The sequence below is a fragment of the Typopeltis vanoorti genome, chromosome 21 (assembly GCF_054136105.1).
Source record: "Typopeltis vanoorti isolate ZY-2024b chromosome 21, IOZ_Tvanoo_1.0, whole genome shotgun sequence".
Classification (NCBI taxonomy): Eukaryota; Metazoa; Arthropoda; class Arachnida; order Uropygi; family Thelyphonidae; genus Typopeltis; species Typopeltis vanoorti.
Genome location: NC_143569.1, coordinates 99,520,206 through 99,537,301, shown reverse-complemented (window position 1 = coordinate 99,537,301; position 17,096 = coordinate 99,520,206). Strand labels below are relative to the sequence as shown.

At 36.9% G+C, this 17,096-nt stretch overlaps 1 protein-coding gene across 2 annotated transcripts in view; it reads right to left on the bottom strand.

Moving 5' to 3' along the window:
- Positions 1 to 17,096, bottom strand: part of AGBE (1,4-alpha-glucan-branching enzyme) — a 380,299-nt gene that overhangs the window by 192,123 nt on the left and 171,080 nt on the right. For both annotated transcript variants that reach the window (XM_090411694.1, XM_090411693.1), the window contains exon 8: positions 55 to 298. In XM_090411694.1, the coding sequence (XP_090267820.1) occupies positions 55 to 298 (244 nt within the window). The remainder of the gene's footprint in view (positions 1 to 54; positions 299 to 17,096) is intronic.

Here is a 17,096-nt window from a genome sequence, read left to right as displayed (position 1 = left end):
CTGTTTAAAACAATAAATATCTAAGAATTTTTATATTTAAATATGCATATCTACCTCTGCTATGGTTAAGGCATTGGGATATAGAGTATGAATAACATGGTTGGCTAACATTAGATAGGATAAAGATTCAGTATCAGTACCCAGTCCGAAATATTCACTGTAATCACCAGTGAAACCATGTTTTATTCCATGTGAATGGTAGATCATTGATGTCACACCATCAAATCTGAAACCATCAAACTGATATTCATCTGCATACCAACAAAGATTAGAGAGGAGGAACCTTAGCACTTCCCATCTGAAAAACAAGCAAAAAAATCGAAACACAAGATTAAAACGAAATCAGTTTGCACTGAAATGAATGTATTAATAAAATAAATACAAAAATAAAACGACAAAGAAAATATCTCATGACAGTACGAGTATGATACTCTACTCTACTTGCATATATTGCTAATGTAACAGAGGTTCTATATTTTTGTATTGTAAACTTTTCTCTCTATTTTTGTCTATATATATTAGACTCTTTATATTATTATTACTTCATTTTGTTATTGGCTGTTGTGCTGTTGTAAACTCTTAATTATTGTCTACCTTTAATCCTTATATTCTTTATATTCCTTTTAGCAGTGTGCTTTCGTAACTTTTCTTACTACACACTAAGTGTTTTAAGGCAGCAACTTAGCAACCATAAAACAAAACACTGCGAATAGTGTGGGGGATAGATCAGCTCACCAAATACACACTTAACGCTTACTTTACCCTATCGGGCATGAAAAAACTACAGGGGGGGTATCTTAAAACTAGATAGCGGGTTTTTTGGTGTTATGGAGAAAGCAACTGGCCTGGTTGGCCGAGTGCTTAGCGTATCCGCTCTCCAGCCAAAAGGCTGCAGGTTTGAATCCCGACGTGGGCATGGATGTTTGTGATTGTCTGTGAAAGCACTAGTGGTGGTAGTCGGCAGTAGATGGCATTGGTGTTAGATGATGAAGCTGGTGGAGAAGTAGTGAGGCGAACCCTTGATGAGTCTTTGGACTCCCTGGAGATGTGATATAATAATAATAATACTTCTATCCTTAAACCTTATATGTCGGCTTTAAGTATTCACTCTCTCCCTTTATCCCTTCTATGTATCTATGATATATTATTTTATGCAAAAACTCCTTTTCTACCTTCTGCACTTCCCTTCTTATTCCTTGGACACTGGAAATTTATTTGTTAAGACTGTGAAACCAGTGTCTTTTTTTTTTTTTTTTAACAATAAAATGTGTAAGTACGTCCAGCAGTTTTCCCTTAAACATAAATTCCCTCCGATCAATTATTGTTTACAGTCGTGGTCTACAAATTATCCTTTCTAATTCTCTCCTGGGTTTCCGCTAACAGGCTCTAGTTTATTTTGGAACAGTGCATTGAAAGATTAAAGATCAGGCGCACTCCAATGACATTCAATAAACACATTTATTTAAAACAATAAAATAATTTACACTATAATTTCGACGGGGAGAAATATTCCGTCTGACTCTTGGTTAAGAAGAATTGTTAAAATACCTTTGAAATTCATAATTATCATAACACATGAATATTCATTCCTTTCCAACATTAAGTTAAATTCCCAGCCAATTATACTGCTAACAAATTGTTATTCTTTAACTATTACATGCATGTTCTCCAATCACTATCTAGCATAAAATTTCATTCTTAAACGCTGCTCAATTTCAGCACCTTAAATTTGACAGTCCACTAATACAGTTCTCCTATGTCTCACATAAATGAATGAAAAGATTAACTCACATTAGCTCTGCTACCTTTGGTGTGCACTTATACTTGGCTTTGTGTTGGAGTCCTGAGTCTGCTTTTCCGTATCAGGTTTTGGATTCCTTCCTATGAATCCTCAGACACAAGCATCAGATCAGCGACACTGACGGCTTCTGGAACGCTATTTATCCAGCACTCATAAGCTCATTCAAAGAGGTTCGCTGTTCAGAGCATGTGCATTCTTGTTCGGGTAACGGTGCAGTTCCTTTCCAGCTCGAAGGTTCACTCCTCGGACAATAGCTCCCAGTGAAATGGTCATCAGATCTAGACTCTGCCTGGTGGATCGGCCTGTGTCATCCTCCTCAGACTTCTGGCGGAACCTGTCCAAAAGGTCGCGTCCTCGATAGTTGAGATCCCATCTTCGATCCTCTGGCCAACGCCTTTTATTCATACTCTTTTGGATCCCTGCATGAAGGTTTGGGACCCGAATATTTCGGGGTCCCAAACCTTCATGCAGAGATCCAAAATGCGATTTCTTGATCTTTCACTAGCACCGACTCCTTCTTTGTTCTCCTATGTGCACTCCTTTAATCCTATCTTGTCGGGCAGCAGAAACTTGTCTGAACCTTGCCTATCTCTTTGACAGCAGTGTCTATATGCAGAGCTCATAAACAACTTTCTTATACACTTAAATCGTAAACAACTTTCTTATGCCCTTAGATAGAGCTATTATACAAAGTTCTGCTGGCAAAGCATTGCCTTTGTTCTTGACATTCTAGAAATTTCTTTGTTAAAGCAGTAAGTACAGTCAATTCCCATAGGGTTATTTACATTAACATTTAGCATTAAATATATACAGACATACAAGGTTATTTTTGTAACAATCTCATGGGACTTGACCTCTGTAAAAATCTATGTAAAATGCTTTGGTATTTCCAAGCTATATCGACTTTTACACTAAGTATCTCAAGTACATTTTATTATACATTCATCTTTCACTAAAGCAAACTGATGCCATCTGTCTAACTGGATAACATCACAGCTGGCATGAAATTTCATGATGGCTGGAACATCACCAAGTTAGACCAAGGTTAGACTCAGCAAGGAGCCTCCATAGCTCAGTTGGTATAGATAAAGCCCTTTTGAATTGAATTTCATTTTGAAAAAGAAGAACATATAAGAAAGTTTTAAAGCGAATAAAAGTTGAGTAGCTCTCAGATGTGAACTGTAGACTAAAATACACAAAGATTATTGAAGAAAAAATGAAAGAGTTTGAGAACTTTGAGATTCAATGACAAGCCTTGAAGAAAACTCTGATTGATTCAGCCAGAGATGCATGTGGTGAGATTGTCTGCAAGGATAGAAAACTCAGAACTTCATGGTGGACACAGGAAGTTAAAGAGGCAGTGAAAGAAAAGAAGAAAGCATATCAAAAGTTCCGGGTAAATAAGTCAGCTAATGCTCTCAGAGGATACAGAAACAAATGTAAGAAAGCTAAACATTCTGTAAAACTAGCTAAACAAAAGTCATGGGAAGATTTTGGTAAGAACACAGAAAATAAATATCAAGAAGGTGGCAAGATATTCTGGAGGTTGTTGAAGAAGCCCAGAAATGGAGGAAAGAGTGTTGTAAAATGAATTGGAGATGATAAAGGTGACATGAAAACTGTAGGAAAAAAGATATCCTTGAAGTATGGAGTAATTACTTTAAAAAATTGCTAAATGAAACAAGCAGTGATAACACAGTGGTAAAAACACTCAACAGGCATGCAGTCAGGAATAAATATCCATACTTGAAGTAGAAAAAGCCATCAAAGGCTTGAAATGTGGAAAGGAAAGGCAGTAGGAGTAGATGATATTCGACCAGAAATGCTCAAGTATGGAGGTATAAAAGTCTTACAGTGGCTGCACTGCACAGTTAAAAGGCCTGGACAGAGGGACAAATTCCCAATGATTGGAGTAGAGCTCTCATAGAACCCATAAATCTTCTCAACCCACGGTTAAGAAGGATTGTGGAAGAAAAGCTTGGTGAAGAACAAGCTAGGTTCAGGCCAAATAGAGGCTGTCAGGATCAGCTCTTCACTTTACGACAAATAGGTGAGAAATCATGGGAATATAACAAAGATCTGTATTTGAGTATTGTATATCCGGAAAAGGCATACAACAAGGTGCCAAGAGAGAAGTTATTCAAAACACTACAGTTACATGAGCCATTCACAACCCAAATTGATTAACTCCACTTTTTGAATTTTTTTAAATTTTAGTATCAAAGCACTTGATTGACTCCTAACTTTTTATATTCATAATAAATTTTCCTAATAATAAGAATTAACACCACTAAATGACAAAAATTTTATTGGCCATCGAATAATAAATAATTTATTCCAGAAGCCAATCTAATTAACTCCATACTCTAATGTAAATCGTTGCAATAATGCAATTCAAACGCAGAAGCTAGTACTTGATAACAGTAAATCGTTTAGTGTAAATTGTCTCATCACAAAAAAAGTAAAATAATTAACATGTTCACTACCACGCTCCTTCAAAGTACAGAAATAAAAGCAGAATCAATTGAAATGAAATTTTTGGTAAGTGGACATAGTTATTTGCCTAATGATTCAAATTTTGGGATTATCGAGTCACATGCAAAAAAAATTCAAAACATTTTTTCACTAGATTATTGGTACAATATAATCTAAACCAGCAAAAAGAAAGCACCATTTAATGTGGTTCAAATGACTCATCAGGATTTTTTCTCAACAAATCCTTTAGAAAATTCTATCATTAACAGAAAAGTAACAGTTACAGTGTTAACAGTAAATTGGCTTAAAATGCACTGGATAAAATTAGTAAAATTAGAAAATCTGTAGCAGGTAGACCACTAGGTCTGAAAAATGTAGACCAGCCTTTGTTATATCCTACAGGTAGAACGGTGACAAGAGAAAAGAGGAAAGATATGATGGACCTGTTGAAATTCATTCCTCCTATTAAACATGATTATTATAAAAACTTAAGAACAAATCGACATGACGGGATCACAAATACAGCTGATGAAGAAGACATCATTTATGTTTCTAATGAATCAATTTAAACAAACTAATAATAATAATTGTAACAGAACAATTATTATCATTTTTGCGAAAAATCTTTAATTAAAAATGTATGATAATGAAGTTTTTCGGTAATAAAAAAATAATTTGAAGAATGAATTTCATGTTATTACTTTTTTTCACTTGCAAAATCGATTAACTCCTTTAGTCATGTAAAAATTGTAATAATAATAATAATGATGATGATTACTCCAAGGATATTCTATCTTACACATTATATATAGTTAGATAAAAGCTACATATCTGCAATAATACATTCTACAATGTTTATTTGAATTTATATTTTAAAAGAAATTTTAAAAAACAATGTATATTATTTTATCACTTTTCTCCACTTTTTGTTTTATGGAGTTAATCGATTTGGCAAGAGAGCGGCTCATATGGTGTCAATGGAGCATTTATCAAGCAATACTTCGTCTTTATTTGAGTTGTGAGCCAGCAGTTAGAATTGAAGGAAGTACAGGAAGATGATTTGATGTTAAATCTGGTGTCAGACAAGGATGTACGTTATCCACCTCTGTCATTTATTATTTATATGGATCGTATTATGAATTAAAGTGGTATTAAACCTGATAACAAAATTGGAGATGTTAATGTTTATTATTTATATGGAGCATGATATCGACATTTTAAGAGGAGAGGTAGAAAAAGCAATATGATGGCTACAACACAAATACAGCCTAGTAATGATAACATTACTGGAGAAATTATTAAATATGGTGGTGAAAGTATGATTACAGAAATGCACTAACTATGTAATATGGTATGGAAAGAAGGGAAAATGCCAGAGGAGTGGGTGAAATCAATATTAGTAACATTATACAAGAAAGGAAATAAGCTAGAATGTAAAATTTATAGAACAATTGCCTTGATAAGTCACCATGGTAAAGTGATGATGATCATATTGACAGAAAGATTGAGAACACAAATGAAAGCATACCTTGCAGACGAGCAAGCAGGATTTATGAAGAATGAAACTACAATTCAACAGATTTTGACAATGAGGTTAATAGCAGAGAAAGCTAGGAGAAAAAACAAAAACATATATACTTGCTTTGTTGATTTTCAGAAAGCATTTGACAGTATTCACCAGAAAGTAACATTAGCTGTTCTGGAATCCTATGGAATTGATAAAAAACTAATAGCTATATTAAAAGATGTTTATCAGAATGCAGTTGTAGCAATAATAAATTTGGTTTAATCCTTTTGTAGTAGTTGTAGCAGTTAGAATAGGTGATGATTTGGGGAAATGTTTAAAACGAGCAGAGGTACTAGACAGGGAGACCCAATATCACCAAGCATTTTCATCGCACATTTAGAAAGAGCAATGGACAAATTGAAGGAAGATGCCAAAGGAATATTTGTACACGGAATGAGAATTAACAATCTCAGATTTGCAGATGACATTGTTATTATTGAAGAAGATGAAAGAGAACTACAAAAAACACTGAAACTGTTAAATGAGGAAGGGAAGAGATTTGGACTTGTTATGAACGTGGGAAAAACAAAGACAATGGTATTTAGTGAGAAGAACATGAAACAAAATATACAAGTGGATGGAACTGATATAGAAAATGTAGAACAATTCACATATTTGGGAAGTAAACTGACATATGACTTGGACTGTAAAAAAAAAAATAAAGATCAGGATTGCAAAGGGAAGGACAAATCTGAACGCCATGGATAACATCTGGAAAAGTATTGAAAGTTTATTTTTCACTTGGTTAGAGTATAATAAATTTAGTTTAACCCTTTGTCCAAGTGTGAGCAAACAAAGTTTGTGCCTGAAAGTATCTTCAGGACTGGGTTAAGGTGGTACAACACCAGGGCAACTCGTTGCAAAGGTGGAGCAAGTTACCAACACTCCTATCTCAGTATCTCCTATAATGCAAAACACATCTCCTTGCAGATATGTCTAATGTTATGCATTAAGGGAAGGGTCACTACCCAGACTAGTTTCGAACTTTATTGAGGTCTCTTCACTGGGAGCCAGGCCATCTCTACCTATAGGAGTTGCCAATTGGTGTGCCACCCTTTTTTAATAAATTACTCTGAATTTAGAGAAAGATGTTGAAAGTTGATATGTCTAATGTTATGCATTAAGGGAAGGGCCACTACCCAGAATGGGTAGTGGCCCTTGAGGTAGAATGGGAGTTCATGCCTTTCATCACTGGCCTCTTTAGATTTAAAAAAAGTTGTGCTGAGAGTCAGCTTGATAGTGAGAGAGGAGGAGAAAGATAGAGTGGATAGTAGTAGATAGTTAAAAGAGGCCTCAGTCGATCTACTTGGCCTGACTTAAATGCCAGCACAAAGCAGATCTCCGACATTATCTCCCTCCATCCGTTCTTTTCTGCGTTCCCAGGCCAGCCACCTCTTCAGATGTCTGGCCGATGAAAGAAGTGAAAAACAAATGCAGGAGGACACACATAAATTGAAAAGCAAAAGGAACTAGGATACATAGAAGCAGACCAATAAAAGAGCTAAGACACACATAAAATAGGACAACAAAAATCAGTGAAATAACAGAATAGTACTGTAGGAACTGGGGAGGAGCCTGGCCCGAGTGATGCAGCCCACAAGGAGCTGCACCGCCTTGCTGTAAGCCTTCGCCGCTCGGGTTCTCAGGTCTGCCCCTCCTGTGAACTAGATATGAACGAGAAATTCTAAAAATGAACAAGAATTTTTTTTTTTTTAATTCGATCCTTCCCTGATTCTCTCGAGTACCTTTTCTTCAAATGGTTTTTGCAACGTTTTCTAGAAATTTAACAAATAATGTCGCCTCTTCATCCGTTAAATTTAGTAGTTTCTGCATATCAGTTGGTTTCCAGTGCAGTCTGTGGTAAATATGGTCTCCCCATTTTATCGATATCTAATTGTTATTCATCTCATCCGCATATTGTATTTTAGGATATCCCAATTCCGTTAGTGTTGTGGTCACTTTTTCCAATAACTCGGGACTCGTAATATATGTCGAATTGATGGCTGGTTTGAGATCCCAACTGAACAGTAAGTTTTCTTCAGATTTTCCGACGGCTGTTTCGTTTTCCTGCTCATCCTCAGAACTTGACGTTTCTGTTGGACTTTCAGTGTTCGGCTTGGTTCTTTTATTTTCTTCTTCTTCTGGTGTGATAGGTCTTTTCGTTGTATTGGTACTGGTTTCCATTTCCTCCGATTCTGTGCTGTTAATGTCGCCTTCTGTTTCAATGGTGTGAGATGACTTGGCGTTCCGTTTCTTTTTCTTCTTAGTTTTGCCTTCTGCGTTTTTCCCTCATATTGCCTGATTTTCTGTCATAGTGGTTACGATAGTTGGGGGATGGAGGGCTGGAAAATCTTCTGAGTTAAGTGCTTTTGGTTTGTTTAAAGTTTGGCTGGTATTTTGAGAGTCCTCTGTTGTGAGTTCTGGACTGATTACTGGAATGGCTACTGCTGCAGGTGTTATGGAGCCTTCTGCTCTTTCAGCAAGCATTCTGTTAGGGCAAACATTAACTTTGTGAGTTTCGTCTCCGCATTTCCGGCAAGATGCTTCGCATTGCGCTAAGGCATGTCCTGTCAGCATGCAGTTCCTGCACTTATTTGTGGGGCAGCCAGCGCCCAAATGCTCAGGTGATCCGCACTTAAAGCATAGTCGCTTAATGCCAGGGTAGCTAACCATTACCCTGGCCGATCCTATCTTGACGAAATTCGGAATTTCTGCCTTCATCATGACAGAAAAGGTGACCTCTCCTGACTTCCATTAAGGGAAGTCAGCGTCCGTGCCAATTTTTATGTCACGCACGGCTCCCCATTTCGAGAAGACTTTAGGTATGATGTCAGTGTCTTCTTCGAGATATTCTAGCGGGAACCGATCTATTCTTACTCTTTTGGAAAGACTTCCCACTACAAAAGGGTGAAAAATTTTTCTCTGGCACTCGACTACTGTCAGTAATTTTTCTCTAGTTGCAACGTTAGTGCATACAACTCGAACCCCCCCCCCCCCGTAAGGGGTAAAACCAGAAATGTTGTCTGCTCCGACATAGTTAATTATAGTCGTCACAAACGTCCTCTTCTCAATATTAGCATCAATTTCGAACCCGAGGGTTCTTACCCTCAGTAAAACCGAAGACATTACTTAAACAAAGAAAGGAAGAAGACTTTCCAAGGATAGTCTATTCCTATATTCCTATAATATTCCTATAAAATAGCAGAATGCCGTGTATAGGTCTAAAAAAAAAACCCACAAAAGAACAAAGGAATCTTACCAAGGCAGGACTTCAATCTGAGCTCTCTTTTCGGTTCTCCTAAACTGTTGCTGGAATCCTCTGGAACAGGTTTGAAGAAGGACTGGAACATGGAGCTTTTTCTCGGGGCCACTGCAAACAGGTCTCTTCAGTGGGAGCCAGGCCCAAGTAAAGATACCAGGCAGAAGCATTAGCAGGTCATCTCTACCTATAGGAGTTACCAATTGGTGTGCCACCCTTTTTTTAATAAATTACTCTGGATTTAGAGAAAGATGTTGAAAGTTGATTTTTCACTTGGTTAGAGTATAATAAATTTAGTTTAACCCTTTACCCAAGTGTGAGCAAACAAAGTTTGCGCCTGAAAGTATCTTCAGGACTTGGGTAAGGTGGTACAACACCAGGGAAACTCGTTGCAAAGGTGGAGCAAGCTACCAACACTCCTATCTCAGTATCTCCTATAATGCAAAACACATCTCCTTGCGGATATGTCTAATGTTATGCATTAAGGGAAAGGCCACTACCCAGACTAGTTTCGACCTTTATTGAGGTCTCTTCAGTGGGAGCCAGGCCCAGGTGGATATACGAGTGTTGGTATCTTGCTCCACCTTTGCAACGAGTTGCCCTGGTGTTGTAGCACCTTACCCCAGTCCTGAAGATACTTTCAGGCGCAAACTTTGTTTGCTCGCACTTGGATAAAGGATTAAACTAAATTTATTATCTGGAAAAGTAAAGTGATCAGCCTGCAAACAAAACTAAGAGTACTGGACACATGCATCTTCAGTGTTGTACTGTACGGATCTGAAACGTGGGTAATAAATAAGGAATCAAGAAAAAGAATTTTGGCATTTGAAAGAACTTGTACAGGAAGATTCTAAGAATAGGATGGGTACAGAAAATCAGCAATGAAGAGCTCTATCAGAAGATGCAACCAAAACAGAATCTAATGCAAAAGATTATAAAACAGAAGCTGCAATTATTTGGACACATCTGTAGAATGAGTGAGTACCGGAAGATAAAGACATTTATGTTTGGTATTTTGGATGGTTTAAACAGAAGAGGTAGACCATACAGAGAATGGATAGACGATATAAAAGACTGGTGTGGAATGGGTGTACAAAAACTGTGACACTGCGCACTGGACAAAGAAAGGTGGAAGAAGATAGTGAAGCACGCATCAGACATCACCGGGCAGTGAGCCTATGGTTCATGATGATGACGACGATGATGAGTTAGAATTGAAGGAAGTACAGGAAGATGGTCTGATGTTAAATCTGGTGTCAGACAAGGATGTACATTATCCCCCTCTGTCATTTATTATTTATATGGATGGCATTATTAATTAAAGTGATATTAAACCTGATAACAAAATTGGAGATGTAAATGTCAGCTCTTTGCTTTATGTGGACGATGTTATACTTCTTAATAAATCCGCTACAAGTCTGCAATATTCCCTGACTAAACTGAATAACTGTTGTAACAGATATGGTATGAAGATCAGCATTAAAAAGACAAAGACAATGAAAAAACAGAATCATTGAAAATGTCAACTGCATTGTGAATGGAGAACCTGTGGAACGATTGACACATTTCAGCTACTTAAGCATGATTTTTAGTAAAGATGGTAAATTAAATATGGAAATAGACAACAGAATCAATAAACCTGGCATGGTAGGAAGTCAATTGAATAAATTCACATGGAATAAGAGAGAAATTAGTCGGAACACTAAATTAGCTGTATACATTCAAACCAGTTTTAACTTATGGATCTGAGATCTGGGTCAGAAGTATAACACTTGACCAAAGACTAGAGACAGAAGATATGAGAGTCCTGAGAAAGATTAGGGGTACGAACAGATGGCATCAATGGTAATATCATATTAAAAATGAGGATATTAGGAAAGAACTTGACGTTGTCAGCATCCAGGAATGCATTGGCAGAGCTAATCTCAGATATGGTCACTTAAACAGAATGGGCATGAACAGGAATGATTACGAAAACAAGCATTCTTTGCCAGGTTGGCAGGAAAACGACCCAGAGGAAGATCAAGATATGGGTGGATTGATACAGTAAAATGTGCATTAGAAGATAGAAATATAAGATCTGATAATGTTGAAGTCGTGACTAGTAGCAGACTGATTCGGAGGAAAATTGTAGATAGGAAGTTAGTAATGATGTAAATTTTTCATGTAGTACTATCATATCCTGTATATCCCTTGAGGGTACATGGCAGGAATTTGATGATGATGACACAAAAATAAAACAACAAAGAAAATATCTCATGACAGTATGAGTATGATACTCTACTCTACTTGCATGGTATGCTAAGTATCTCAAGTACATGTTATTATACATTCATCTTTCACTAAAGCAAACTGATGCCATCTGTCTAACTGCATAACATCACAGCAGGCATGAAATTTCATGCTGGCTGGAACATCACCAAGTTAGACCAAGGTCACACTTAGCAAGGAGTCTCCATAGCTCAATCGGTATAGATGAAGCCCTTCGGTCGGAAAGACCTGGGTTCAATTCCCGTCCGTGACATGAGGAAGTAGAAAAAAAAAAAGCCAGAAACTTGGGTTTTTCGTCCTTTAGAACAGATAAACTGGCCCAGTGCGCACGCACGCACACACACACACACACACACACACACACACACACACACACACACGGATCTACAGCAATGAATACTTATAATAATGTGAAAGAGATAGGGTCCTCATCACATTCGCCTTACACCCCATAGTCAACCATGAATCATTAATGATGATAGTAAACCTCCTGGATAGAGAAGATAAAATAAAAAGGAAGCCAACCAAACACAATCAGGAGAAAACTGGATAAGTGGTGATAAAAGGAAGAAGAATTACTGCTGAGAAGTACATAGGTTAGGCTGGTTAGAAACTCAAAACTCAGTTATTTGCAAAATATGTTTCCAAATGCCAGTTATACCAAGAATAAGGAGAACGAATATGTACATTTAAGACTTTTAGAAAATTCACTGCTAATACTCTCCCAAATAACATGACATCAGAAGAATTAAATGAAGCATTAAAAGAAATGAAAAAAAAAAATGGAAAATCACCAGTAGAAGAAGATAAAATCCCAACAGAACTTATATGTAAGAAAAAATTTGACCAAAGATTTATTACATTAATTAACAAAATATATAACACAGAAAAGTACCTCCAATGATTGGAACCACAGTTATTTTTTATTCCTTTTTTTTTTTAAAAAAAAAAGGGAAGACAAATAACTGTGACAACTACAGAAGAAAAAGATTATTCAACATAGGTTATAAGATATATGCCAAAATACTGAAGAACAGAATCAACCCTATTCTTGAAAATATTATAAAGAAGAAAATATAGATCTTATAATGACTTTCAAACTACTAACTGAGAAAAGAACTGAACTTAGAAATGACTTAGTATTCATAGATTATTATTATTATGGGCAACTCCAAAGAGTCCTTAGACTCATCAAGGGATGCCATAAACATTCAGCATTTGCACAGTATCTATCATACTTTTCTTTGAACTCACTCACAGTCATGGCACCCACAACAGACTCTGGCAACCTATTCCACTCATTCACTACTCTTCAAGTAAAAAACTTAGTTCTAACACCCTTACTAACTACAATCTTGCTCAGTTTCCATGATTGGCCCTGGTTCTCCCTCCACCACACCTCTTCTGAAAAATTTCCTCTGAATAAATCTTGTAAAAATCCCTCAGTAATGTGAATGTCTCAATCATATCACCCCTTTTCTGCCTATCAGTCAGTTTCTGTAACCAACAAAACTTCAACCTGTTCTCATAAGGTTCATTCGATAGAGCTGCTACCATCTTAGTCACTCCTCTAGATCCTCTCTACCACCTCCCCATCACAAAAAAACCCTGGCACCCAGATCTGCATGCAGTAGTCATGATTGGGTCTTATCACGGTTCGATAAACAGGAACAATAACCTGCTTGTCAAAGTATTTTTCAGCAACCAAGTAATCTGATGAGCTACTTTAGCCATTTTTGCTATGTGGCCCCTAAACTTTCACTCCCTATCCACTAACACTCACAAGTCTCTGGCTTCATCAATTTCCTGAAGTACAGTTCCACCAATGTGATATACTGCTGATAATCTTTTCACCCCTAAGTGCATAAAATTACACTTTGCCGTATTAAACTGACATCCATTCTCCTTAGCCCGGTCTGCCAATCTATCCAAATCATCCTGAAAAATTTTCACGTCATCTCTAATAACTATTGCTCTACCCAACTTTGCATTACTGGCAAATAACTGAACAGTTACTTTCAGATCCTTTCCAATATCGTTAATGAACAAAATAAACAGTGGCAGTCAGAGAACAGAACCCTGCTGCACACCACTAGTCACAGGCCTTCTTTTGAACTTTGCTCCTGAATAAACAACTCTCTAATATCTCTCCATCAACCACCCTCATATCCATCTCACCAACCCTATATCCATCCCATGTGCTGCAGTTTACTGATTAGAATTCCATGTGGTATCCTGTCAAGGGCACTGTCAATTCCTTTGCTGTTTCACATAAGACTCAAGCTGGTATATCATCCAATCCCACAGATGTATTCACAGTAAGGTTATGTAACATGCTATTCACCTCCATTTCATTCACCTCAGTTCCCATATAAGCCATCCAGGCAGTGATGATCATTATATCATCACTGCCTGGATGATATACTCTTGCAAAGTGTTGACTTAGTACATTTTTGCATTTTTGAAAATTATGGAGACAATATTGACTTAATAATTCTACTATTTCGAATGATTCAGTTACCTTCCTACCATTAGCATTCCTTAAAATCATTCTGCCATATACATATTTTCTTTTACTTGCAGCATAAAGAGAATCCCAAACAGTTGAAAGAACTGTTTGGGATTCTCTTTAGCCTGCATTGCTAACTTCCTTTCATAATCTGCTTTTGCCTTTCTTACCATGCTAGTTACCCTTCTGTCCTGTGCCTTGTATTGTTTCATGTGCCTGCAGGTCACCTTTCTCATTAAATTGTTTCTTTTTTTTTGCAGCTACAGCTTGATGGTGTTATTAATCAATTTAACTCCAACTTTATTAACTCTCCTGACTATTTATACAATCAGCCATTACCTCCTTCAAACACTCCTTTACCATCCCATGTACTATCAATATCCAGCCCTTGCAGTTTCACATGCCATGGCACCGATCCAAGCAATCTCCTAAGCCTGTCATACTCACCAGCCCGGTAATTCCACATATACCCTGTCTTAACTGAAAATTCCACATATTTAGCCACCTCCCAGGTCAAGACCATATGATCACTTTCACAAATTGGTGACAACATGGTCATAGTGGTCGTATTCATTATAGACAAATTCTCAGATGCAATTACTAGATCGAGCACTCTTGAACCCCTAGCATACTCCATTACATGCTGTCTCAGGTAATTATCCCTTCCTAACTGCATAAAATCCATTTCCTTCCTCCCATGTGTCTCCTCTCCCTCTTCCAATCAATGTTACCATTGTTGAAATCTGCCATAATAACTACCTGTCCTCCACTCATTGAGTTTATTTGCTGATGCATACTATCTCCAACATCTTTTCCATCCCCTGGTCTATAGCAGCATCCAACTGTATGTTTTGTTCTTCTAGCCTCAATTTCACACCAGATAGCCTCAAATGTGCTATTTTCACTAGCCTGCAGTTGAACTTCTACTCTCTTTGGTTGCAGTTAATTGGCTTTCATCAATAACACTCCTCACCCAATTCTTTTCTCTCTATTCTCCCTGAACACATTTTACCCTTCACATTCTATCCCCCTAACTATATCATATTCTGTTAGCTATGTCTCACTAATGCCAATAACCTTTGACCAGGATGAGCCAACCGATGCCATAAATTCCTCCTGCTTGTTCCAAATGCTCCTGGCATTAGTGTACATAAAGTACAAAAGTCCCCTTAGGCCACTATCCTGATGCTTTATACTACCTATCCCATTCTGATTTGTTACCAGTGGTACTTAGGCATATTATACACATTCTTACACTCAACTAATATCTGCATATCCACTCAACAGCCTACGCCCCTAAAAAAAATGTTCTAGTTTCTCTGATTTTGCATATCCACTTCATTCAACAACACTTTTTCCAGTTTCCAAACACTAAATCTATTCAAATGCAAACCATCCTTCTGTATTAGTCCTTTTGCCAGTCAAACTCATTCTACACATCCATAAACTACATACCACTCCTCCTGCATAACCTATGCATCGAGTCATTTGCTATTTTAGCCCTCCTTTTCAGCTCTGCTCTGTCATACCATGGCATCAGACTCACTATCTTAACTCTCTCACTCTTTTCTTTTGCTACTTCCAGTAATTCTTTCATGTCCTGTCTCATGCCATACTTTTCTCCTTTTAAATCATTCATTCCAGCCACTATGATCATTTCTTCTACCCTATGCTTTTGTGCTAGAATAGCCTCACTAACATTATTAATTTTCGCACCAGGAAAGAATGATTTTGTCAAACTCTCATCGATCACACCTTTTAGGATTAAATCACCGTATAACACTCACTCCTTAATTTTTCTTTCTCTCCTGGTCATGCCTTCATTTTTCTTATCTCGCACTTCTTTCTTTTTGTTGTCAGCTGATCCACGCGGTAGACATTTTTGCAATCGCTCCAGCTGCCGCTTCATGCTACATATCACTCAGCCAACTGAGATATCTCCCTCATTGAAGCCAACTCTTCATTCCTTACGTCGGTCAAAATATTCTTTTGCTCAACACTTTACTCTCTTACTTTCAACCATGTTACATTTAATTTCACTCTCAATGCTATCTGGCATTACATCGCAATTTTCAATCATATTCTGTGCTTCATCCACTACTTCAATCTTGAAACCTGAGACACACTTTGGTTCCTCGCTTTCATGACATTTTCGGCACACTTTTCCACCAATGTTGCTTTCAAACTAAATTCCAGCTGCCTCAGTAATGCATACATTTTGCAGACATTGCACTGTATGAAGTCCCTTTGATTAAATTCTTTAAACGATGATGACAACTTGGATGCCATTGTTCTAATTCGCATTGGTGCCATATGCTATGTATCTTGCCCTATCTTATCAATAGACTAAATTAACAATATTTAGAACACAATTTTTTAAGCTAAACTAATTAACTCTGCAATATAGTCTAATTCTGACACAATTTTTTAACTGATAACGCTATTTTTTATAAAAAAATTTTTTTATAAAAAAATTTTTTGACCAGATACAGATATAAATTCTCTTATATACGAAAAAATCACTTACCTAAAAATTTGTTAAAACCACTCTACAACACATGTGAGAAAACAGTAATAAACATAAAAGGAGAAGAGAGAGAAAAACCAAAACATAAGAAGTAACAAGATTCAGACAAAGATGTCCCATATCTCCAGTGTTATTTGGAATATATATGAATGAAATAATCCAAAAAATTGAGTTTAACTATTAAAGAATGAATCCAAACAGAAAATAATTTTATCTTAGATACCTTACTCTTTGCAGATGACCAAGTGATATTTGGATCAACTAAAGACAATTTACAAAAAACTGTATAGTAAATTCAATTTCATAATAAAACAGCATAGTGGAACTGGCAGTGGAAGTGCCTTCGAACAGAGCTAAATCACCTGAAGAGGGAGCATTGCAAGTTCAATTCTAGATGCCGACTAGAGGAATTTTTACTAAGCCTTTTTTCAACCAGTTCTCGAGTTAGTTGATCTCTGGCACGGGCAAGCAGATTTTTTCTTCTGGAAACTTGGATTTTTCATCACCGTAAATTCAAGAAAATCAACAGTAGAACCCACACTATTTTAGACAGTGAAAGTAGTATTAGGATTTATGGACCACTTGTCAGTCGCTTCTCTCCACTAGATGCCATGTATAATTAGTGATAGTCTTTGGCCAGCTATCTCTGATTAGCTACTAATGGAGATTGAACTGTCCTCTCAGTCT